The sequence below is a fragment of the Leptinotarsa decemlineata genome, unplaced genomic scaffold, assembly GCF_025532065.1.
Source record: "Leptinotarsa decemlineata unplaced genomic scaffold, Ldec_3_MD MMD2_P_RNA_scaffold_5, whole genome shotgun sequence".
NCBI lineage: Eukaryota > Metazoa > Arthropoda > Insecta > Coleoptera > Chrysomelidae > Leptinotarsa > Leptinotarsa decemlineata.
This window is the reverse complement of record NW_027412532.1, coordinates 13,602,523-13,628,311: the sequence shown is the minus strand read 5'-3', so window position 1 is coordinate 13,628,311 and position 25,789 is coordinate 13,602,523. Positions and strand designations below refer to the sequence as shown.

The 25,789-nt window shown below is 36.5% G+C and overlaps 1 protein-coding gene across 4 annotated transcripts in view; it reads right to left on the bottom strand.

Annotated features, from left to right (window-relative positions):
* The window catches only part of LOC111513790 (GTPase-activating Rap/Ran-GAP domain-like protein 3), a 574,796-nt gene that overhangs the window by 17,288 nt on the left and 531,719 nt on the right, over window positions 1–25,789 (bottom strand). For all 4 annotated transcript variants that reach the window (XM_074169581.1, XM_074169582.1, XM_074169580.1 and 1 more), the window contains 2 exons: window positions 16,545–16,857; window positions 11,230–11,466 (listed from right to left, as the gene is read on the bottom strand). In XM_074169581.1, the coding sequence (XP_074025682.1) occupies window positions 11,230–11,466; window positions 16,545–16,857 (550 nt within the window). The remainder of the gene's footprint in view (window positions 1–11,229; window positions 11,467–16,544; window positions 16,858–25,789) is intronic.

Genomic DNA, 25,789 nt, shown 5'->3' with positions numbered 1-25,789 from the left:
ACACAGAAGTTGAGGGTGGGTGTACGTCCGGCGAGAATTTGCTACGAGTAAGTTGCTCTTGCATCTATGTTGATCACTCGAATCAAAAACTAGTATTTCTAGCTTCAGAGCGCTATTATGATTTGAATGATCGAGGAGGAGTATACAATTAGATAGATAATTTTAATTTATAATAGTCAAGTTCGTACTCAATTTAATTCCCAAGGAATGGCGGAAAGCTATTCTAGTGTTCATTTCAAAGAACCGGAAGACATTCAAAGGAGACAAACCAAAGGAGATGGATGTTTGGGGTGGAGAGTTTTTATTTTTAGATGAAATGTATGTTGATACAGGAACACTGGAACTAGTTTTTGTTTTAGATAATACGGCATCACTAATTCTCGCCTCAATTTTTGTTTTATTCTAGCATTTCATCCTGAGAGTTTAAAGTAGAAGAGTAGTTGTATTTTTTATGAAAGAAGACTAGTGAAATTCGATTCAAAGTTTCTTTCATTTTTGTTCGCTAAATGACAACTTATTTTTAGGAAATTTATATATTGTGGAAACCTATGACGATTGTTAATTTATAAGGCAGAACGTAGAAAATTTTTATTATGAAAAAGTAGATCTTCAAAAATAAAAATCGATCAGTCATGTAAAAATGGATGTGATTCCACCATAGGTTTCCACACTATAGAATTCATTCTGGCTGCGATGTGGAAATGTAATACCTAGCAAAGGCAACGTCTTCTAGTATTAATCCAGTCATTTAAGCTTAAATTAGGTAAGAATCTCGGAATTCGAGATACCCAGCTGTAAGTCTGTAAATACTTGTGTATTGACACCCTAAAAGTTGTCTCAAAACCTACATATGGTAGGGTGTAAGCAACTATTAAATTTCAAGGTCAAAGGTCACAAAAATCGGTTTTTTGCGCTTTTCTTTTCCTATGGGTTTTTTGCTATTTGTATTTATTATCAATATTGTAGAATACAAAATTCTCTACAAATTTTGTTTGAAACAATTTTTATACAGTGAACCGTTTTCGAGATAGAGGGCGGGGAGCGCGCGGTCACAGCATCACTTCAGGTCAACCGGTGCCTCCGGTCGAAAACGCGCCATATATAGTTGATGAACTATCGATAAATCAATGATTATAAATAAATTGAGAAACTGACGAATTTGGATGAACTAGCTGCAGCTTTTGAGGAAGAAAATTGTTCGGCCCAGAGATTATTAGAGAGTGGAACTCAAACCTTATTGGCAGTCTATAATGCTCCGAAATCTGTGAAAAGTCTCGATCATATTCGTTATATGCATTACGTCAAGTCTACAAAACTTAATAAACCTGTGCAGCTTTCAAATATTCCACCAACAAGTGCAGCTGCTCATCAACATTTCAACCGTGCATATTATCAAGTTCGAACTTGGTTAGGACATGATTTGAAACCCCAGGTATGGGGTTGGGCAATGCGAAACGATTTTCTAGAGCCTATCATGACAATTTTACCACCTGCTCCAGAAGATTTGCTAAATACAATTTTCTGCAACTGCAAGAATGGTTGTGGTTCGCGATGCGGATGCAGGAAAGCGGGCTTGCAATGCTCTTTAGCTTGTGGCCAATGTAATGGGCAAGCTTGTCTCAATGCTCTACCATATCAGAGCGACATTAACGAAGATGGAACCTTTGGCCCCGAAATCATGGAAGAACTTGAGACAAATGTCGTTGAAGACGATAATGAAGACCAGTTTGAAATTTACCAGCAGCCAGAAGACGACGATGAAGAGGAAGAAGATGATTAAAATTATAAATTGTAGTTTTTGTACCCTTCATTCCATTTCTTTACTTTCAATAAAAATAAATGTATTCAATGATATTTTTTAATAAAAAGATTAATTCATGATTTATTTGTTTTTTTTTTCATCATGTAAGAAGTTATAAATATTAATAAGGTTAAAATTCAAATATAATTCCTATATTTTCATTACCAATTCTGCAATTACATGGGCAGGTAAGTGTTGTTAAATAAATTAATACTGAATAAAAAGTGGATAAGTTAGGAAAAAAATGATAAAATATAATATAATAGTTAATAAAAATTGACAAATATTTATAATCATTGATTTATCAATAGTTCATCAACTATATATGGCGCGTTTTCGACCGGAGGCACCGGTTGACCTGAAGTGATGCTGTGACCGCGTGCTCTCCGGCCTCTATCTCGAAAACGGTTCACCGTATAAAAAATTTTTTCAAACAAAATTTGTAGAGAATTTTGTATTCTACAATATTGATAATGAATACAAATAGCAAAAAACCCATAGGAAATGAGATATTTCCAAAAAAAGCGCAAAAAACCGATTTTTGTGACCTTTGACCTTGAAATTTAATAGTTTCTTACACCCTACCATATGTAGGTTTTGAGACAACTTTTAGGGTGTCAATATACAAGTATTTACAGACTTACAGCTGAGTATTTCGAATTCCGAGGTGAACTTACTATAATGACTTGACTATATTTCTAGTTTCGAGAATAGAAAGATTTATTTTGATTCGAATTTTATAATTCCAGATAATTGAATCAAATCAATAAAATACTTATATGAAATTACCAAAAAATAAATAATAATGGCACGAAGAAACTTTCCCTCGGTTATCTTAAAGGTGCGATTTTGTTCCATACTTTACATAAAAGTGGACATATGCTTCTTCACTCACAAGCGACTTTGGTGAAATTGGTGACACGTGTGAATCGTTGTATTTGTGCCACGCGCCAGTATACGGGTATCTGCAGTATGCTTTATAATGTCCTCTGTTAGTAGTCCCACTGTGATTTAAAAGGGCATATAGATTATAACAAGTAGCCACATTTTCTGCTGCAAAATTGTCCATCCAATCCTTCTAGAGGAAATTCGATGACATCATTCAATTTGCCTCTACTTTCCATTCGAGACAATCTTTTTAAATGTATTACTAAAATATAGGGAAACTTGTGGATTAATAAGGACTTTGTGCATTTTCTCCTTTTGTTGCATTTCGAACACATCGGTTTTTCATTTCCATCCAAAGTTTCTTCTCTTGTAAAAGAATCCAAGCATTGCCACAAACTCAATTGGTCGGTTCTTTGTGATATGGAGAGAGACAAATCCCAGAAAGGATCAAATGTTACTGAAGAGTATCCACAGTGTGTGCATTTCATCGTGGATTTCAATTGGCCAACGAAATTATCTACAATCTTGAAGTTATGCATCCTCAAATATGTGAGCCATGACTTTTGTGTATTTCCGCTGTCGCTCAATTTGTCGTCAATCTCCGTTAAGATTGGTTTAGGTTTCTCATTAATTATATTAACCTCTTCATGTAATCCTTCTAAAAGATAACGGAGAAACTCCTGGGCGTCTTGATGAGAATTACCCATGAATGGAGGAGCAAAACTTTGAATCTGATTTTTTAAGGAGGTTGTATTTACTAATTTATCAAATGAATCTTCTGACCACAACTCCTTGATGACTTCTGCAAACGATTTGATTAAAGCACCCTTCATACTAGAAATACTAGTATTGATATCTTTCATGAATTCATCCTTTTTCAAATATTCCAATAACCATCTCGTATTTCATAAACATTGAATTAACGCTCTTCATGAAACAGGTGTTACCAATATTTTTTAAACCATTTAACCCAATGGTTTTGACTGAAGAATTTATCACTGAACAATCCGAAATATTTTTGAAACCCATTTGAGAATTTTGCTGAGAGAAAGTATTTTTTCCATTTGCTTTTATTTTAATTTCATAAAGTGGTCTCTTATTATTTTGATTCAGAAATTTAAACGCCAAATTCCGGGCCTCATAATAGTTACGACAGCGCAGGGTCACACCATGCTGGTCAGAAGGTAAGAGTACGGCTAAGCCGAACTCTGAAAACCTGATTCGATCCTCAACGGGACAGGCACAAAGTATATGCTCTGCTGTTTCATCGTTAATGAGGTAGTCGGATAGTCAAGGTGCAAGATTCCCATCTTGATACCCGCGATAACCTTCCCGTATGAGGGTTTTTGCACGTCAGCTACACCTGACGATGCCTTAGATTCAACCGTGCAGGGCTTTTTCGCCTTTGGTTGTGGTGAATCATCACTTGAGCGCAAACGTTTGCAAGGCGGTTTCATAAGGTACCCCGCTCTTGAGAGACCTGGCTCTCCAGCCAGGAGACGACTCTGTCGTTTCTAGGCTGCGCTCGACATTAATCTCTTCTGTAGACTCGCTCCTGATCTAAATTTACAGAGAGGTCAGTTGGAGTCGTAAACTCGACATCCATTTCCTCTGTAGAGTTGGCGTCAGAAAGAATTTTTAAGTTCACTCTGTCCATAAAAGTGCCACGAGTAGCTAGGGAAAGAAAGTTGTGGAATTGGCTGCGGTGGTAGTGCGCCCGACTCACGATCGGAAGACCGTGGGTTCAATTCCTGCCTCGACCAGATAATTTTCTCGGGAGAATTCATCTGGTTGAAGCTGGGATGATTCTGCAACCGTGTTAGGAATCACACGTTAAAAGGTAAGACCTCGTTAGTCCTTAGCTAGCACAAGTTTCTCAACTTCTGAGAATTGTCGTTCGTATGAGGGCGACAGCTGATTAATGGAAAAAAACAGTTTTTTTTTTTTAACAGAGCCTCGCATTACCGTAACAACACGATGCTACGATGAGAGGGCTCCCGGTATCTCGAAGGTTCCGTGAGGTTAACTGTACATGTGTATTGACCGAAATTTGAATTTTGGGAAGGAGTTATCCGAGAATCTGTATACAGAGTAAATTTAATAATTGAGTCATAGTTAGGCACTGGTCGGAAAGTATCGGTAAAAGCTACGTATTAGTCACTCTCGTATATGATAGGAATTCACAGCGAAGGCATGAAATTTGAGTTTTTCGAAATTTGACTACCATTATTTTTTTTATTTTTGTTTTGTTGTATCATTTTCTTTCTTTGTTGAATACAATAGTTTTTAGATTGAAAGCAGGCTTTTATTTGAAAACCTCCTAGAAATAAGTGTCTGCAAATTCTGAAGATCCATCTCAACTGCAAAAACCTCCAGCCTCCAGCCTGCTGCACGAAGAAGAAATTGCCTCAACATATAAAATATGGACAGCAGCTGGCAAATTAACTTAACAAAACAATCATGGCATAGCGAGAGGGTTATAGACAGTAAATCTGTTTAAAAAAAAAATCTGTTTAAAATCTGTTTTTCCGTTAACCAGCTGTCGCACCCCTACGAACGACAACCCTCAGAAGTCGAAACTTGTGCGAGCTAAGGATTAACGAGGTCTTACCTTTTAACGTGTGATTCCTAACACGGGTTGGACGGTAGCAAGTGAAGATCGATCGTTCAGACTAGGGCTTGAACCACCGACCAACACGGCAGTCAATTCGAGTGAGTGAACAAAGCACCCACGCCGAACCGCTTGGCTACCGGCTGACCATGTAATGATAAGGCGTATCATTACATGGTAAGTGACAAATAAATGAAGAAAGTGCCGGATTGTTACACTAGTGACCAACTAAAGTCGTGTTGTTATAATATATAATGGAATTGCTAAAGGAAGAAAGGGTACGAATTATAACACAGAAACTTGTCATTTTTTTGTCTACCTGAAAGGCGTTTCGTGTGGTAACTCTATTTCAGTATTGAACAAACTATTACCGAATTCTTGTCTGTAACTTTCTGGTTGATTTTGAATCGACAGTCTGAGAATCATAATTATTACTGATATAATTTCCATAGTTCTTCTCGATTACTGAAAAAAATACAAGGAACCGTTGAAGTTGCCGACGCTTTCTTCCACAAAAGCGGCTTAATTATTTCTTTCACGGGAAATCCTGAACACCAATTCGAGCGACAGCCTCAAAAGACATTTCAAGTCAACTCCTTCATGTTCATTTTCGAAATCACAGGGTATTATTCCATGTAACCATCAGGCAAACAACTCTCTTTCATCTCTCACGAAATTCAATTATTGCCTAATGAGAAACAGTTTCGGTGGGAGAAGATTCGTGTTTGCACCACGAAAACGTTTCTCAGATTTGAGGTGGAGGGATTTGTAGGTGACATTAATCAAGGAATATCGGATAACCGGTTATTGTAGTATATATTTGTCGGTTGATGTGAATGACGATATTACATAAGATTAGTTCAGGAGGTTTGAAAACTATATAAAAGTTTCCATCGATATTTTTCTTTATTTTTTGCAACAAATTATACAGATCAACTCGGCCATTGCCGCATCGCATGAAGTTTTATAGAACGGAGTTACTGAATGATGTTTGAATTTCACAGATTCAGATGTGAATTATCATGGAAGCTGATGTTTTCAGATTGGAAAAAGTGCGCCTTCTACATACTACCTGAACTGAAAAGTCTCTGGCCTAACACATAGGTGGCTCTAGTCTTATCGCATTCACCGCTTTCTCAGTTAGTACTAACTTAGTACAAAAGAAAGCTGTTGAAAATTTATTTTATTCCACTCATGCGTTTGTGTGTCATTGTGCTGAAAGTGACACTACTTTTGTTATTTTCAAAACAATGGTTCGAAAGCAATTTCGTGTTTTAATTTTAAACAGATACTTCATGGGAAAACATATCGTTCAAGCGAAGCAATGGCTTGAAAAGTGTTATGAGGACTCCGCTCCAGCGGAAACAAAATTATACGTTGGTTTGCTGACTTCAAAAATCCACAAAATCATTTTGAATGATCGTAAAGTGAAGTTGCGTGTTAGCTGGCATTGTGAGAATATCAAAAGAAAGAGTTGACTCCATATTGTATGAGCATTTGACTATGAGAAAGCTCTGTTCAAGGTGGGTGCCGTGCGAGCTCACTGTTGATCAAAAATAAGAATGTCTTGATGATTCTGAGCAGGGTTTGGCCGTGTTTAAACATAACAAACCGAAATTTTTGCGTCGATATGTGACAATGTATTAAACCTGGATCTAAAACTTTACCCCGGAATTAAACCGATCGTCATCTGAGTGGAGAACAACTGGTGAACCGCGTCCAAAGTGCACGAAAGTACAACAATCAGCTGGAAAGGTTATGGTCTCGGTATCAATAGATACGTCAAGTGACTGATGAATAGAACATTTCCTTTGTAAATAAATGATACAGGGAATTGAAGATGTATAAATAATCAGAATTTTCCTACTTGACAATATCCGTCAAATTTTGTTAACTGTTTTTTCTTTTCGTTATTAAGCCATTTTATATATTATTCTCACGTTTGTAAATTCTCCATATTTATATTTTCACAAGATGTAAAATCTTATTAGTTGTAGTTGTAGTTTAGTAGTTATTAGTTGTAGTTGTCCGAAAGCTTGAAATATAACAAAGAGCTTGTAGCTTCCTCGGACAAAGTCGAATAAAACACAGCTTTTCACAATTGAGGCGAAAGTTTCCTAGTGACTTTTGGGTTTCGAAAACGGAAAAAGATTATTTTTCGTAACGTCGACCACTGAAAAAATACATTTTTGCATATTGAAATGGCGGTAATTCAAAACACTCGTACTGTTTTAATCAACAATGACTGGGCAAGGAATATTATCTCTACAAACTAATAAGTTATTGGAAAAAAATCATTGATGATACTTTTCTTGTTTATGATTCAGTTGAGGCTCATAATTGTGAACAATTAAAAAGGTGGTTAAAACGTCATGGGCGTCCGCAAAAAGGAAAAAAAAGTGAGGTGATTGAGAGGTTGAGAGGTATCAGCATTTGTTTACTATCTGAAAACATATAAAAAAATAGTGTTTACAGTTTTATTCTTATTGATAATGTCAATTTATTTGATGCAATTGAAAATATATTTCAGTTGACAAGAGTATTACTTATGCAACTAATAAATAAATCAAGCCATTAATCTTTTGAGGCTGTACATATGACATTATTAATTAGACAAATATGTAAATACTGAATTGAATATGTTTAGTAATTTTTATTAGAGGAAAATATTCAATACAACATAATATATATGAAATTTATGAAATTTACTGTCAAAAATGCATTAAGGAATAATGTACGTATGTTGAAATTCCCGATAGCTTAAAGGATCATGGTTTTGATCAGTTGGACCACTTTCTCTAATGAAATGTAGTGAGCAAATATGAATATCCTTGGTAACATTATCGATAGATTTAAAGCCTCGATCAGTCCTGCCACACTTTTTCACCCATAATTCACATTTCGCACATTTTGCATATGCTTTAAAATGTAATTTGCTTGATGATTTGATTATTTTTTCTGCGATATTCAAGACAAGGCTTTGGAAAATTTATTAAATTATCAATCAATCAATCAAAATATACTTAATTGTCGAAAAAACTCTTGTTTTGTTGACAAAGTAAAATATACACGTATAGAAATAAAATTTGGGCAAAATAAACACAGTTATGTAAAATATAGATAAAATAAAATAAAAATAAAATTGTCATATAAACAAGCAGTATATAAACATTTATCAATTATACATTTAATTCAATAGAATAAGTGTCAATAAATAAATAAAATATCAATCATAAAATGTTATTTGAACTATTTGTCAATTTTACGACTTATAATTTAACAGTCTAATCGAGTATCCTATACAGTATCCGCAATAAATTACAGATGACAGTTCACAATTTCACTGGAAGTTGTCATTGTAAAATTCTTGCAAACTGCTCGCGAGAAGTTTTTTTGTGTATTTTCTAAAGCTTTCAATACTATCGTGGCTATTTCTAAAATGAGACGGTAAGTGGTTAGACATTATAACACCATTATAGGGATGAAGAAGGCAACGGTAATTTGAAATTATTTTTAGATTTTTGGCCAGTGCTGTGACACGAAAAAATATATTCAAATTTTGACCTATGTTTGTGTATAAGACACACATTTTCCATTACAAAGAGACCCATCAATACATTTTTCTCTGCAAATAACTGCGCTGTCCTAGTTTGAACACATATCTAATGGCTCTCTTTTGCTGTGCTGAATTTAGCAAACTAGTGTTATATACCCCCCAGAAAGGAATGGCATATCTCAGTTGAGATTTGATTAATGCATAATATGCGTTCATAGCCGTGGTAGTACCAAGTTCCCTTGAAATAATTCGCATTGCATAGCACCCTGAGGAGATTTTATTCTTCAATTGGTTGATGTGTGGTTCAAACTTCAATTTACTGAAAATATAAAGGCCCGAAAATTTTGTGTAATCTTTATTTTCAATCTTCTCATTTTCTAGAGGCATATCTTCTAGAGTACATTTGAAAGTAACTTTTTTTTTATATTGAAAGAGAGAAGATTCGAGTCGCACCAAGACATGATTACCTATATTTATGTCTCTGATTATCTTATTATTCAGATCTTCAACAATTTTAATATGTCATAAAATGGTGTTGTCGTTTGCAAGTAAGGTAATTTTTCCAGAAGTGTTCATACACAGTAAATCATTTATATATACAAGAAAAAGAGTAGGTCCCAAAAACGATCCTTGTGGCACTCCATAATGTATATTAATATATTTTGAAGTTACATAATTTTTACGACTTGACTGCGCCCAGTAAGGTGGGAGTCGAACCAATCCAAAATAGATGTGTTGATTTTGAATTATTTGTATCGTGTATCACTTTTACATACTCCATGACAACACCATTTCGTTGTTCCTTTTCGTACAGATAACATAATTATAATGGAGTATAAAACATTTTTGTGAATATTTTGACTTCAATTCATATTTTAATTTTTTAAACATGAGTTGCGGGCTCTTTAACATGGTTGTTTACAAAAAAACAGTACGAAAAAGATGGCTGATACAGACGCATGCGCACAAAAAATTTTGATGAAAAGGCCTACGCTTTCAAATCATTTGTCAAAGCAGTTTTCCATTTCTCTTGAGACATCTCCAAAACATGGTTTTGGAAGGCTTCAAGTGCTTGTTTGGCGTTCGTAAATCGTTGACCACGCAATTTACCATTGATATTCGGAAACAAGAAGAAGTCATTGGGTACCAAATCAGGACTGTAGGGAGAATAAGTCATCAATTCGATGCTTTGACAGCTCAAAAATGCACCAGTTTGATGAAAGCTCGCAGTGTCATGATAGAGAATGATTCGTTTTCGGCGGTTAGTTTTACCAATTTCTCCGAAAACTTCCGGTGTAACACTTAGAGTGGACCGATCTACGTTGCTCAAGTGGAACAGTGGCCACATGACCCATTCGGCCGAAGAAACAGGCGACCATTTGCTCTTCTGTGCTTCTTTCATGAACAATTTTTGTTGGATTTAGCTCGTCTTATGATACCCATGAGGTCGATTGCTGTTTTGTTTCCGAATCATACTCATATGTCCATGATTCGTCACATGTCACGATTTAATACACGTCTTTTGACGCACCACGGTCGAACATTTCAATTATTTCCTCACACCACTGACGCGAGTCTTTTTTTTGAGCGGTTGATAAATTACGATGTATAAAACGGGAACAATTCTATTACAAATAAGTGTTCACGTAAAATCAAATATATATTGAAGTGGAACTAAAGTATTATCAATCCACGCACTGCATTGATATTTTCTGGCAAAACAACTGATTTTGGACGACTTTCACGAAATTTATCGGCGATCGAAGTACGACCACGATTGAATTCACTATACTAGCGATATACTGTGGTTTTTGATGGTGCTTTATCGCCGTACAAAGAACTGCGTTCATCGACACATTCCTATTGAGATAATTCACGTAGAAAGTTGTAAAAATAATCCAACCTTTTCTTGAAATTTCCATTTTTGATTTTCTTAACTCACTGCGAACAAAGCAAAACGTTGTGAGTACCTACGTTTATGCTAAAAAATGTCAAACTTTATTAGGGTGTTGGCACATTTTACCTATTGACATTAGTATTGCCAGTTCCCGAAATATAAATATAGTCCCTCATCGTATTTATTTTTTTCAATTTGTAAGTGAAATTTAATGATACGACAGGTTACTGATTGTGGAATGTTATGTACCCCAAAAAACGCTAAGAAACAATCCTACAAAAGACCTTTGCAAACCATTATACAACTATGAAACTAATACAACTATGAAAAGATGAAATAAAAAATGATTAAGCCTAGAGACTAGACATGAGAAGTCAAACAACTCCCAAATAGCAGAAAGCTATCACAATTATTTGATATGTTTGGATCTGAAATGAATCTTTCTTTGAAACTCAATTTCATAATGAATAACCGACCTGGCCTTGAAATAGTGTAGAGATTGGTGCCTCTTGTGCGGTCTAATCGGTGGTCCTTAATATCCATGCGACTCTTGGGATCAGATATTGATTCGATCTGAGACAGCCTGAATACATAAATTTTCCCTTCTTTATTGCTGTGACCGCCTCGCAGAAGGAATATTCCATGAGGTTCGACGACGTTGAGTTGACGAACTTGGAGGGTCTTGTCAAAAATCAGCCGATGCGAGCTTCCATCTGAAATTTCCAAATAGTGTAAATAAAAACTACCTGTATATATATATTGTGAATTTCAGAAGTTTTATGTGAGTGGAATTTGTTCAGATATACTTTAAATACGAAAATGATGAAAAGGGAAATGAAAATTTCTATGTTTTTTACCACTTTTATTTGTAATTGACGTTACTGCAGTTACGTCCTGACTAAACTAGTTTAGTTTACTTTATAAAATAGTTTAGTTTATTGTTTAAGTTTGAAAATGTCCATATAGGACGAAACTGCAGTAACGTCACATACAAATAAAAGTGGTAAAAAACATAGAAATTTTCATTTCTCTTTTCATCATGATCTCCTACCACGTAGTAACGGCTACATCCATCAATTTAGGAAAATATTCGCGATATTTTATTGAGAGATGGAAACCAGGCGGAAATAACTTTTCAAGAGTTACATCAATAGTATATTTCAGTTCAGTTCATTCAACTTGAAATTTCCCTTTGTCATTTACAATAAACATCTCTCCTCACAAAAATGCCAACGCCGAACGCCAACTGGGATATCGACAGAAAACTCAATCCATGAATACCAAAGACAATGAAGGGATTCGTCCTCTGAGTGGCACAGTAACCGTCAAAGCAAGGTAATTAGTTGGAACCAGAGCCCAAAAACAGAGCATTCACTATCTTACACACGACAACACTGTTTCAAACTGCTATAATCTCCTCAATGGGACTAAGCATATCCTAAAGTCTCATTTCGCTAATATCAAAAGGAATTTCTTGAAATGACCTTCTGAACTTTTTCTTCTTCTTGAAAATTCAGGACGCGAATAGTACCTGTACTAGCAACCCGCCCCCCGGCTTTGCACGGGTGCATTGCACATCTATAATATAAAACGAACCTACATACAAAATTTCAGTCTCCGAAAATACCTCGGTACGGAGAAATAGTGACGAAAGGTAATTTTCATATGTAAATATGTCCCTTTTGCCCCCAATCCGGGCGGGTAGGAATATTTGAAAATCTTTCATTAGTGCGCATCTAAGACCTAAGAAGCACCTATATACACACATCGGAAAAGTCTAGGGATATTTTTATAACACACTAAATATCATAAAAATAAATGCATGAGGTCGTTTAATTTCGATTACATTGGTACACTCGACCACCCTGTAGATTTCTATGGGTTGAACAAAGCCTGCAAAAACGGTAACTAATCTTTTATCAAGTTTTTTACAAACTGTAGGTTTTCGGCTAAAATGAATAATCTGAAAGTGTCGAGTTTGTACATTCTATGCAGTTCTTGCTCAGCAATTAAACTGGAAATATTGTGCTTTAACATGGAACGCCATCACTTACCATTGGCTGAGATGAATAGAGCTGTAGGGCTTCTTCAAGGTGGCATGCGACAAATTGATGTAGCTCTTCGTTTGGGGGTCTCCCAAAGTATTATCAGTCGATTGTGGCGGCGTTTCCGTGAAACTGGCAGTCCAGCCGAACAACATCCAGGGCGAGGACGCGCTACAACTGCAGTTCAAGACCGATTTTTGGTCTTAACCGCAAGAAAACAACCGACAATCACAGCACCTGAGTTGGTTAACGTGTTGCAGCAGACGCACCAGGTAACCATTGGTCGTGATACTGTCAGAAATCGACTGCATGAAGCAGAAGGCCACTTAGATGTCCACCTTTGTCGAGAGGCAATCGCGGTAGAAGATTAGAGTGGTGTCAAGAACATTAAAACTGGGACGCAAATGATTGGGCCACAGTTTTGTTTACAGACGAATCCAGATTTGGATTTCATCCAGATTTTCGTCGAGTAAGACTGTGGAGACGACCTGGAAATAATGAACGTTTGAGACACGTCCAGGAAGTCTACACATACAGAGGTGGTACAGAAATGCTATGGGGCGGAATCATGATCGGCGGCAGAACCGATCTCGTTTTTCCAAATCGCTCCCTCACAGCTCGACAGTACCTCGACACCATTCTTCTACCTATCGTCCGTCCGTTTGCTGGTGCTGTTGGTGAAAACGTCCACCTAATGCACGATAATGCTCGTCCACATGGCGCGCGTCTAGTGACTGACTGGCTCACCAACGAAGGAGTTGATGTATTGCCATGGCCAGCACAATCACCGGACCTGAATCCCATCGAGCATGTGTGGGACATGCTTCAACGAAGAATTACTCCGCATATGGGGAACATTCACACAACGTTTCAATTGAGAGAGCTTTTAATCGCTGAATGGGCAAATGTACCTGAACAAGACATTAACAATCTCATTTTGTCGATGCACGATAGATGTAGGGCCGTAATAAACCAGCGTGGAGGCCATACTTTGTACTGCTTCCAATTTTTTTCGTATTATGATTTTTTTTCGGGGTGCCAAAGAAGAGCCATTTTTTTTAGTTTTGCTTATATGCGCTTATATTGCCATTTTAAAAAATATCCCTAGACTTTTCCGATGTGTGTACTTACTAATACGGAGGAATAGAGATGAATAAGTGAGTTTCAACTACGATAGTTGCCCTCACTTACAAAATGTGCTTGATTATCTGAAGGGTAAGTTTCGAGTTGGTGCAACTGGGTGACCTCCTTGAGCACTTTTTGTGGGGGCATAAAATATATCACACTCCCCTAAATCAGTCATGTATGCCCGGAAGTGTTACCGTTTTCCATGTAAGATAACGGTTTGAATTTAACAGGTTAAGCACCATGTGATTTTTATGAAACTTTCATCTGGGCCACCATGTTTTTTTTTACAATTCACATCATTTGGCATGTAATTTTTAGTTTCCTTAATTTTTTCTCATTTTTGATATTCAAGTCACACAAAAAATGAGAGTGGACACCCGTGTCCGCCTTGGCCTCCAGATTACTCCTAGCAGACACGGGTGTCCGCTTTGGCCGGTACAAAAATGCTTCCACCGATCGGACACGACTTTCAACTAGGTGATCGCCGATAATAATTTCAAAAGCTCTAACAAGTTTCCTATTCAGTTTGTCATTTTGAACTGATCGGTGTGGTTGTTTTGTTGATATTATTCGATAGTATCAGTATGAGCAGCCGTACAAAACGAATTGTGGTATTGGCTATGGCAAGGCCATCCTAAATATCATGCAGCATTACAAGGAAGACCTATCGACTATTACTTGGCTTTCGTGGATTGGAATATAATTGACATTGTAGTCGATGAAACCAATATTTATGCCATCCAGATGTTTTTATGAGATGAGACTATATCTAACAAATCTCGATTACATGCGTGGAAACCCACCAATCGTTAAGATATAATTCATTTGCTAGGTCTTCTTGCTTATATGGACATTGTTTCGTTGAATTCAATCAGAGACTATTGGTCTACAAAGTGGATTTTCGAAACGAGGTTGCCCCATAAGTAATGAGCCGAAATAAATTCGAGTTGTTATTGAAAATGCTCCACTTCTCTGACAACAATCTGTGTCCGGAAGGAGATCGCTTATATAAAATTCAGCCATTGCTTGATGAGCTTCCAAGCCATATACACACCCTCCTAAACGTTCTGTATAGACGAAACCATGATACCTTTTCAGGGAAGATTGTTTTTCAGACAGTATAATCCACAGAAAACCCATAAATATGAGATCAAATTGTACAAATTGTGTTCAGAAAAAGGATATACTTGGAATATACGCATATATGCAGGCCAACAGAACAAAGATAATCCGAAAATCCAATTTTAGCATCCACAAAAATTGTTTTAGATCTGGAATGCGGCAGAGTATGTGTCACCGATAATTGGTATACCAGCCTGCAACTAGCCCACATATTATTGGATACAAAAACACACTGCCTTGGAACATTCCGTAGTAATCGAAAAGAAAATCTCGCTGAAGTTACGCAAAAGAAACTAAAAACAGGTTGAATTGTTGCTAGAAAAAATGAACGAGAAATGTGTATGCTCAAATGGAGAGATGAAAGAGATGTCTTGATTTTGTCTACATGTCATACTGACGAAACTGTACAAGTCCACCGTCGTGGAACCATCATTCAAAAACCAAAAGCAGTCATCGATTATAATACTGACAAAAGTTCCATCGATTTATCGGATCAAATGTCGAGTTACTGAAGTTCGAAGAACAACGAGTTGTTGCTCTTTGCCTATCTGTAAGCCTGAGAGCTCATACTCTATCGAAATTAGATTGTAAAGCTCGTGAAAACCGAGAATACTGTAAGGGTTGTTATGAAAAAAAGTCGACGGTAATAAAGTAAAAAATAAGGTGAAAAAAGTCATAACTTTTCGTGTTCAATGTGAAGAAAATCCTCGATTCTGTTTGGAATGTTTCAACGCCTTCCATAAAAGTCGTTGAAAACCTTGACATGAAATTTTTACTTCTCATTCAATTCCTTCTTTATATCTTCCTACTGAATAATTTTCATTGAATGGTTTCGAAATGTCCTTGAAAAAATATGAATGAACTTGATTTACGTTCTATTGCTTTCTGTCACCTTCCAAAATGATACCAGCGTTCTCTAGTGCAAGGCCATAGCAGACACCAATACGTGTTGAAAATGTAGAAGTATCCGCTCGGCGTAGGTAGAACAAATAATTTCGAAGTGTCGGTCGGACACCAGTGACCTCCGTGGCCCAGTTTGTGAATACTATGGCAGACACGGGTGTCCCCTATTGCGCTGAACCTGTTAATCAATATTACTTTGTAGATGTTGGCTCACTTGATCAATAGGCTGAGTTTTTGAATAGAACCCATTCAGTGTTATCATTTTTCAGAAAAAGTATTGTTGGCATTTCGAAGTTACATATTTCAAATGAATGAACCATTTCTCAGATATTAATTTATAGAGAATCGAAAGCTCTTGTTGAAATAACTCAATCCCAAATCACTTCCAAATTTGGAGGATGCTACTCCCACTTAGAGGAATGAAGGTTCTGCAATGACTTTAAGCTCAAAACTTACCCCCTCACAGAAAAAAATCACGTGGTTTTGAAAGTTTGTGAAGATTTTCACTCTGGTAGTTTCATACTTCGTAGTACGTTTCCATAGACCCACCGTGTTTACAAAAATATTCTCAACGTAGACATATTCGAACTAACCTTCCACCATGTAGACACCATCTTCATTTCCGATAACGAGTCTGTTCTCTCCCCAAGAATCTGCGCACACGATACTCTGCGAAGGAAATACCGGGTAGAAGCAGTTGGCCTCCCAGGGGGACCTTTTGAAAACCGTCCCCGTGCTACATCCGGTAGACGCGAGACTCGTTGGAGCATCGCCCCTGACGATGGCTTCCAATTTCAACGCCTGTCCTATTCTCACGAACTCGATTTGCCGGGAATCTTCCTTGAGGCGGGAATGACGAGGAGTTTCTGCAAGGACGTCAGAGAAGGCACGGCGGTTCAGCATGGTCTGAAACAAAAGGGAGTTGTTAGCTTATTACTTGAATTATTCAAAACTAGTAGATCGATAGATAGATTCATTGGTCCTTTGTGCTACATTATGTAGATAATACAGGTCATATTTCTGAGGTATAATATAAATGTGTAATATTATAAGATGTCATTTGAATACAAAAATAACGTGACAAACACATACATATTAAAATATGAGTAAAAAATAGAAGCACAATGACAGTGATCTGACATTACCAAATTCAAGTATAAATTCATCTATTGTGTAGAAACCTTTTTCTGATAGAAACACTTTCAACTGTTTTTCAAAAACTTGAGGTGGTAGTGTCTTCCTATCGCATGGTAGTATATTAAAGAGACGGATACCAGCAAACATAGGAGACTTTTTATACTTTGCATGATAGTGTTTTTAGGTGATGAGCACATGGTTGTTCCTATTATGATAATTATGGACTTCTGATCTCGACTCTAGTTGTCTTCTATTTTCATGTATATACGTCAATGTTAGTATTTTATTTTGAGGAGAAATCTCTCTACATGACGTTCTGTAATCTACATTGAAAATTAGCCTCGGTAATGCTTTCTGTTTTATGAAAATTCTGTCCACCTCAGTTGCTATGCTAAACCTCAGACAGCAATGTTGTGAATAATTGACTGAAACTTGTCGAAATAAACTGATATCAGTGCTTTAGTATCTAATTTATTCTTGAGGGATTTGATGAGGTAATACGAGCTATATGTACCGAATCTATTAGACAAGCCATAACTTCTGGAATATTGGGTATGTCAAAATGAGATTTGATATAGGTGAATGGTTTGTGAAGACGAGAGATGTGTAATATTTCTGACTTTCCGGTCAATATCGGTTTCAACAGAAATGGATTCTTTAATTATATGCTTTTAAGCCTCTTTCATTTTTTAAGAAAAACTTTTAATATTGCATCTGGATGGTTATGATCGAACGTGATTTAAACTGAAGACCTCAGATAATGTCAAAAAATTACAGTTGCAGAATTTTTTCGACTAATATTATGACAAACTGCGACTATTTTTCAACGGACACTTTCCGAAAAGGAAATGTTGTTCAAGATACATTTCAGTTCGTTTGATAGAGAAGAATTTCACAGGGTGATTCTTTTTCATCGATCTGAAATGTGGAGCTTGGTGTGAGCCATCCGCCTGATTAGAGACACGAACATCATTTGCAACCATGATAGTCTAGAATCCAGAATAGTCTCTCTCAAAGTGGGCGATAATGCCTCTTCGTGGGCGCTGGAGGTCTATAGGGGGTAGTAAAGGGTACAGAGAAGATTGGGGGGCGTTGAAACGGTTTAGGGCGATGGCTGATTTGAAAATGTTTTTTTTTTGCTTTTAACACAAACTTTACCGCTTCTTTACGCTTAACGCAAGTTTCCTCGTGTAACGCCATCTAGGGGACTAGACAGTAACTATTTCCTGTCCGATAGTTGTCAAACTGTACAATAGATGGTGGTGACCTTCAACGCGAAGCGAGAAGTTTCCAGTCTCTATTCTCGAAAGTACTAGGCCCGCCCGCTGCCTCATATAAAAGCGCACGCGTCATCCAGTCACTAATGTCATTGGACGATCTTACGAAAACAAGTGAATTTAGTTAGCGACTAGCTAGGTAAAGTGCTCTACGTGCGGTGGTGAACACTGTAAGTGGCGTCATTGGCATTTTTGAAGACAATATTATGCCGGAAGCAGAAAAGAAGAAACGCCAGTATAGCGCGGAATATATAAAATATGTTTTCTAGAATATCTCTTTGCTAATTGCTCAAACAGGTAAACCTCACACTATTAGAGAGGATTTAATTTTACCGACAATAAAAGAAGTAATAACTACTGTGCTCCATAAACCAGCGGCAGATATCCGAAAAATTCCTTTGAACAATAGTTCCGTGCAAAGACAAATTGATGAGATGGCTGAAAACATTGAAGAGTCATTGTGCAATCATCTGAAGACTTCTAAATTCTCAATAGTTAGATGAGACCATTTTACCAACCAATGAAGCATTGTTGTTGTCATACGTGAGGTTTATTTGAAATGAGAAAATATATCAAGAACTACTATTTGCCAGAAATTTAGAGACGGATACAAAAGGAGAAACCATATATAATACACTGGAAAAATTTTGTGATGAGAAAGAAATTCCACTGAAGAATATCATATCAGCTGCTACGGATGGCGCTCCAGCTATCTCAGGACGTCACAAAGGCTTCATAGCGTACTTAAAAAATAAAATTCCAGATGTGCTCACTGTACTTCGCCTCATTCATAGGCAACATTTGGTTGCGAAAAATTTGAGTGAGCGCCTATCTCAATCACTGCAATACCTTTATCATCAAAGCATACAATAAAATCCGAAACAGCTTTTTAAATGACAGATTATTTAATCAGCTTTGTGTTGCTGATGATGAAGATTTCAACCGATTGGTATTTCACACAGAAGTGCGTTGGTTATCAAGAGGTAACTGTGTGACTCGATTTTACAATCTATTTGACTCTGTAATAGAGTTCTTGAAATACAAAGACAAAGAATTGCACGACAACCTCATCACTTCAAAGAATGATATTGCGTACTTGACAGACCTGCATACACATTATTTAATGTGTAATGTAAATCTCCAACTTAAAGGTGACGACTTGAATTTGATCAAAACAAAAAATGTCATTGCTGCTTTTGTAGCCAAATTACTCTTATACAAGAATAATATCGGCAGACGTGAGTTTCGCAGTTTCCCTAATTTGTCAGCAGTATGGTTCAACTACGACGACTTGCTTGTTTACTGCCAACATTTGGAGAACCTCCATAGTGATTTCGCAGAACTATTCCAGGACATTTCAAAATTAGAAATACCGGACTGGGTGTTGGATCCTTTTTTAAATGTTAACACAGCAGGATTGCCCCAGCTGGAATAACTTATAGAACTGATAACGAACGAGGAAATAAAAATAAAATTAAAAAATGGATACCAAGAATTTTGGCCACAAAAGCTGATCCCGCAATTGCACCCTGGATTCTTTCAACGATTTTTGTTAGCATTCCCATCATTGTATTCGCGTGAACGTGGATTTAGTGCTGTGGCAACGTTGCTAACCAAAAAGAGAAATCGGTTGCAGATTACCAAAGGCGGTGACTGTTTTTGAGTAAATTCGAGCCTGATATTAACAAACTTGTTGAACGTTTGTTTGAAGGTGATTGACAATGTTTCGTGATGAATTTCACTAGTTCGGACTTCCATTGTCTACTATATAAAATGATTTGAAATCCCTGAAGAAGCCCACAAGAAACCTCGAGTCTGGTTGAGATATGTTGACGACAACTTCATAATATGGAACCATGGGAATACTGAACTAGACGCCTTTCTGAAACACATCAACAGCGTGAGACCTTCCATCACTTTCACAATGGAGAAGGAAATCCATAATGAATTGCCATTCTTAGACGTTTTGGTGAAGAGGACCGACACTAAGTGGGAAACATCTGTATACCGAAAACCCACTCATACGGGACAGTATCTGAACCACGAATCCAACCACCATCAATCGACAAAAAGAGGAATCATTAAGACTCTATTAGACCGTGCTTTTGGGCTCTGTAATACAAAGGAAGGTCTCGAGAAGGAACTAGACATCATCAAAAACGATCTTCAGCGGAATGGATACTCCAAAGCGATGGTAGAAAAGACTTTGGCTAAAAGACAGCAGGAGCATCGCAAGGAAGAGAAGCCGTCACAACCAGTGCTTGCACTTCCCTACATCAGAGGATTATCGGAGAGGATAAGAAGAATTGGTTCCAAGTACAACATTAGAACCTGTTTCAGATCCGGTAACACTATCCGTAGCAGCCTCACGAAAACCAGGCCCCCAAACGCGGACTGCGATTCCAAGAATTGCATTTACCGGATACCCTGTGAGTGCGGAAAATCCTATATTGGTGAAACTAAGAGGCCATTGAATGTTCGCATTGCCGAGCACAAGAAGCACACACAGCGAGGAGAAACCAGCAAATCAGGAATAGCAGACCATGTTTGGACCCATCAACACAACATCGAGTGGTCCCAAGCTGAGATCTTGCACAGAGAGGAACATTGGTTCAGGAGAAAGTTTAAGGAAGCCGCATACATGTTGTCCAACAACGTATTCAGCCAGGCCAGCGTAGATATACGAAACATATGGAAACCCATCATCAAACGGAAAATGACCAACTCCCGCCAAATCGGTCATCTCTCACGGAATCAGTGAAGCGGAAAATAGAAAGTAGAGAAAGTGAAAGTATTTCAACGACCTATAAAATAGTCATCTCTCAGAGGAATCAGTCCAGTCATCACCCGAAGACGATTGTAGATACCAACAATCGAAACGTCGTGAACTAACGTGACTTGGAATCTCTACACTTTTTTATTTTTATTTTTATTATTTTCTTTTTGCATTCCTTTAATTTTTATTTATTCAATTATTATATTTTTACTTGTAGGTTACTTCACTATCATTTCATTTCAGGTTTATTGTTGCTTAATATAATTGTTATTTTCAACTATTCTTTTTTAATTATTCTTTTTTACTTGTTTCAGGGATTTCAAATCATTTTATATAGTAGACAATGGAAGTCCGAACTAGTGAAATTCAAACTTGTTGAAAATCATCATATTCATCCTTCACATTAGATTAGTTTTGAAATTCAAATTGAAATGTTTATTTCAATAACATGAATAAAAGTTTCCTGACATTACAAAAGGGTGTTTTACATTACCCTCATCAGAGTACATAATTTAATTATTTAAATAAAGACTGTGATTGTGATTCTTGAGATGTAGTAAAGTAAAAAAATTTAGAGGGCGCTAAAAAATAATTAATTCTCGAAGTGGGCTGTAGACAAAAGTTTGAGAACCTCTGATCTAGAACATCGAAGAAAGATTCGAGATTCATCTCTATTTTATACTAAGTGACAAATGCCTGATAACATCTTAGAATAGAACGCTAAGATCAATTGGTTCTTCTTCAAATTTCTCTTACTGAAAAATCTGCTTCACGTAAGCCAACAATTTTGTTTTGATCCTGAAATTGAAAGCCGTCGGTTTCACAAACAATACACTTGATTTCTTTCACTGCTATCTATCCAACAGAAAACAGTTCGTACAGTTTAACAACTTATCCTCCTTCAAATTCACTGCTACTTCGAGAGTTCCGCAGGGCTCGATTTCGGGACCTCTCCTGTTTGTGTTATTTGTTAATGACATTTCTCGGTATATCGGGCATTCTCAATTTCTCCTATATGCCGATGATCTCAAGCTGTTTAGAAGAATTGAAAGCGAAAAAGATTCTGATATGCTTCAAGATGATCTCAATAATCTATATTCTTACTTTTCAGTATCTGACCTATCTCTCAACGAAGCTAAATGCAAAATAATGAGTTTCACACGAAAGAAGTCACCTACTATCAATGACTATTTCATTAATCATAACAATTTACAGAGAATCAATGAGATCAAAGATATCGGGATCATTTTCACTGGTGTGTTCAGTTTCTCTGGGCACATTGAATACTTAGTATCTGAATGTTATAGAAAAAATGAGCTTTATCTTAAGATCTAGCCGTGAATTCAATTACAATACTTGTTTGTTACTCTTTAACTCCATTGTTCGTTCTAAGCTGGAATATGGTTGTGTCATTTGGAATCCAAAGAACTTTTTATATTCTGAAACTATAGAAAAAGTCCAGAAACGATTATTAAGAACACTTTTTTTCAGAAACCACAATGTTTGGCCTTTATTTATATCGTATTCTAGCCAACTACAAGAATTTAACATGCAACCATTGAAAGACTGCCGCGAGTTCTCGGAAGTGATTTTTGTTTTTAACATTCTTAGAAAACTGAAAGTACCTGGAATTCTCTGTACTATTGATTTTATTGTACCTGACCTAAGACTGAGCAGAAGAGAAAATCTAACTCGTATCTCAAACAATTTGTCTCCTCTTCAACAATGTCTCGAAACAGTTAACAAAATGGCGAGGAACTGTGAACTGGATATATTCAGTATTACAGAGGGACAACTCCTCCGAATGCTCAAATGTGTCTGAATCTTTTTACGGCCATTTTATCATCTACTGTTTTATACTGTGATATTTCATATCGATTTTAACTGTATAAATGGTACTCAATGTACCTTATACCTACATGTAAGGAACTTTTGAAAAATCTGTACATCATTTAAGTGGAAACCATTCTGTTTGTTGTTCAGTATAAATAAATTTCTATTATATTCTATTTCTATTCTAATTCAAATGGCAAATGTAGTTTACTTACATTATTCATGAATATAGGGAGAGAGAAGAGAGAAAATAATAAATGAAGAAAAAAAATATATAGTTTGAAATTTATGATTAGGATTCAAATCAGACTGGATAATTTTAAACATTTCGATTGGGGTATAACCGTACTGATTGAAATATTTCTGAAATTTCTTTAGAATAAACTTCAAACGACTCTTTTTACTTTTATTATACAATTACATTAACTTTGCTACTGTATCCTACATATTTTCTCGTGATTGTTTGATTATTACGATATTCAATTCAAAATCAGATACAGCACAGTTGAAATTGAATTTACTGCAAACGAAAAAGTAGTTTCCAAAACTCATGTAATTCAAATCCAAGTCAAGAGTTTAATTTATTTTTCTGTTACGAATGTTTCTGTTGGAGGTGAAACAAATTATATTATCCAATTTGATCTCCGAGTAGTTGTTGAGCGGAGTTTTTGCTTTGAAATCTCGACGTCAGACACTGAAAAAGTTTTTCATTAATTTTGAATATATTGGGGGAGCTGGAGAGCTATTGTTAACGTTCTCTAATTAGATCCAATAAAAACATCTGACGGGTTCACAATATAATATAAAACATTTGACACAACAAAACTTTCTACTTGATGATGTTCTGGAAATATCATATATCATACCGCAACTTGATTTCACGCTATTTGTGAAGTTCAAACTATGGGTGGTATTCCTAGAGTAATACGAGGTTAGTTAAAAGGCATAAAAGTTGAAAATGTTTTGCGTGTTCGGGGATTTCCTGCTATCGAAATAAATGGATCAAAGAATTGTTATGGAAAATTGTCGAAACACTATTAGATAAGTTGCTGACGATGTCGGCATTACTGTTGGCTGATGCCATGCAATTTTTTCGGAACGCATGAAGCATATCCATGCGTTCCAGCGCATGGATATGCTTCTGCATATCTGGATCGCAACAACGATCCAGATTTGATTAAAAGGGTCATAACTGGCAACGAATCATGGGTATACGGTTTTGACATCGAAACCAAAGTCTAGTCGCCCCAAAGAAGGAGCCCAGGAGAGCCAAGACCAAAAAAAGCAGGCCAAGTTCGATCAAATGTTTTCTCCGATTACCGTGGCGTAGAGCATCAGGGTACGCGCAAAATGGTTATTGCGGAAAAATAAATAATTCATGGCTTTTGCATCAGAAAAATGAACCCGCTCACTCTTTATTGCTTGTTTGTAATTTTTAGGGCAAAAACATCACCGTGATCATGCTTCAGCCACCATATTCACCAGATCTGGCCCAGAAGAGACCCATGAATGGACGGCGTTTTGCGACGATTGAGGAGATAAAAACCGAATCGCTTAGAGAGCTTAAAGACGGGGACTACTTCGAAGGGTGCAAATTATAAATTCATGAATAAATAAAAATTTTTATAGAAAAATGAAACGTAACCTTATTTTTTTGAACATACTTTGTACATTAAAAATATAAATTGATGAATAAATAAATGAAGAGAAGAGAATTGAAACTTTCTATGTTTTTCACCATTTTTATTTGTAACTAACGTTACTGCAGTTTCGTCCTATAAGGACATTTTCAAACTTATACATTAAACTAATAATGATTGATTACATTAGCACCACTATAGGTAATAATAGAGGTATTTAGCTTGATTGAGTACCTGAATTTTGTTTACTAGTGACAATGTGGATATGGTGAGTAAACTAAATCGATTTGATCATTTAATAGGTTGCACCCGCAATGTTCATGCTTGTGAATTTCCAAGGATTCCAAATAATTGAGTTCGCAACCCTTACTTGCATAGTGCAAAATTTCCGTATCGTTCAGATTTGGGAACTTGTGGTTGCAAGCTAAGAAATGGTTGGAAAACGTCGAATCATTTTTACCTAGTCTGAAGGACCTTTCATGTTCAGTATACCGTTTTTGGAAATTTTGACCGCATTGTCCCACATAAACACTATTATACTCCAGACACTTAAGCATATAAACTCCATATTTCTCCAACTCTTCCACTTTATATTTGCCATTGAAAAAGAAATTAGAGAACCTGGCATGTGGTCTGAATGGCACTTCCACATTGTTTTCTTCGAAGAAACCCGCAATTATCTCTGTTCTTTTACTAGAGATAATGTTTTTGTAGCTAGTTATCTCAGTGAATATTTATTCTACTGTGCCGAAATTGATACTTTGTTGTTATATGTTTGTTTAAAATATGTTTTTCCGTTTACTAGCTATCGCAACTCTGAAACGACAACCCTCAGAAGTCGAAACTTGTGCTGGCTAAGGACTAACAAGGTCTTACCTTTTAACGTGTGATTCCTAACACTCTATACATTGATGCTGTCAATTTTTTCCAGCTTATAACTATATGATGTTGTTAAGCGATTTTCAGCTTATTTTTCTCTACAATTCGAAAGAAACAATAACACTATCATTTGGCAATGATACAGTGTTATTGAATGCACTGTTCGACGTTGCAATGAGAAAACTCGTTCGGGAGACTGGCCTCCGAAATGAGCCTCGAAGTGGTCGACCTTCGGTAATCAAAGACGAGGATTTAAGGAACCTGGTGGCGACAGGTCCATCACAAACGTTGCGTGG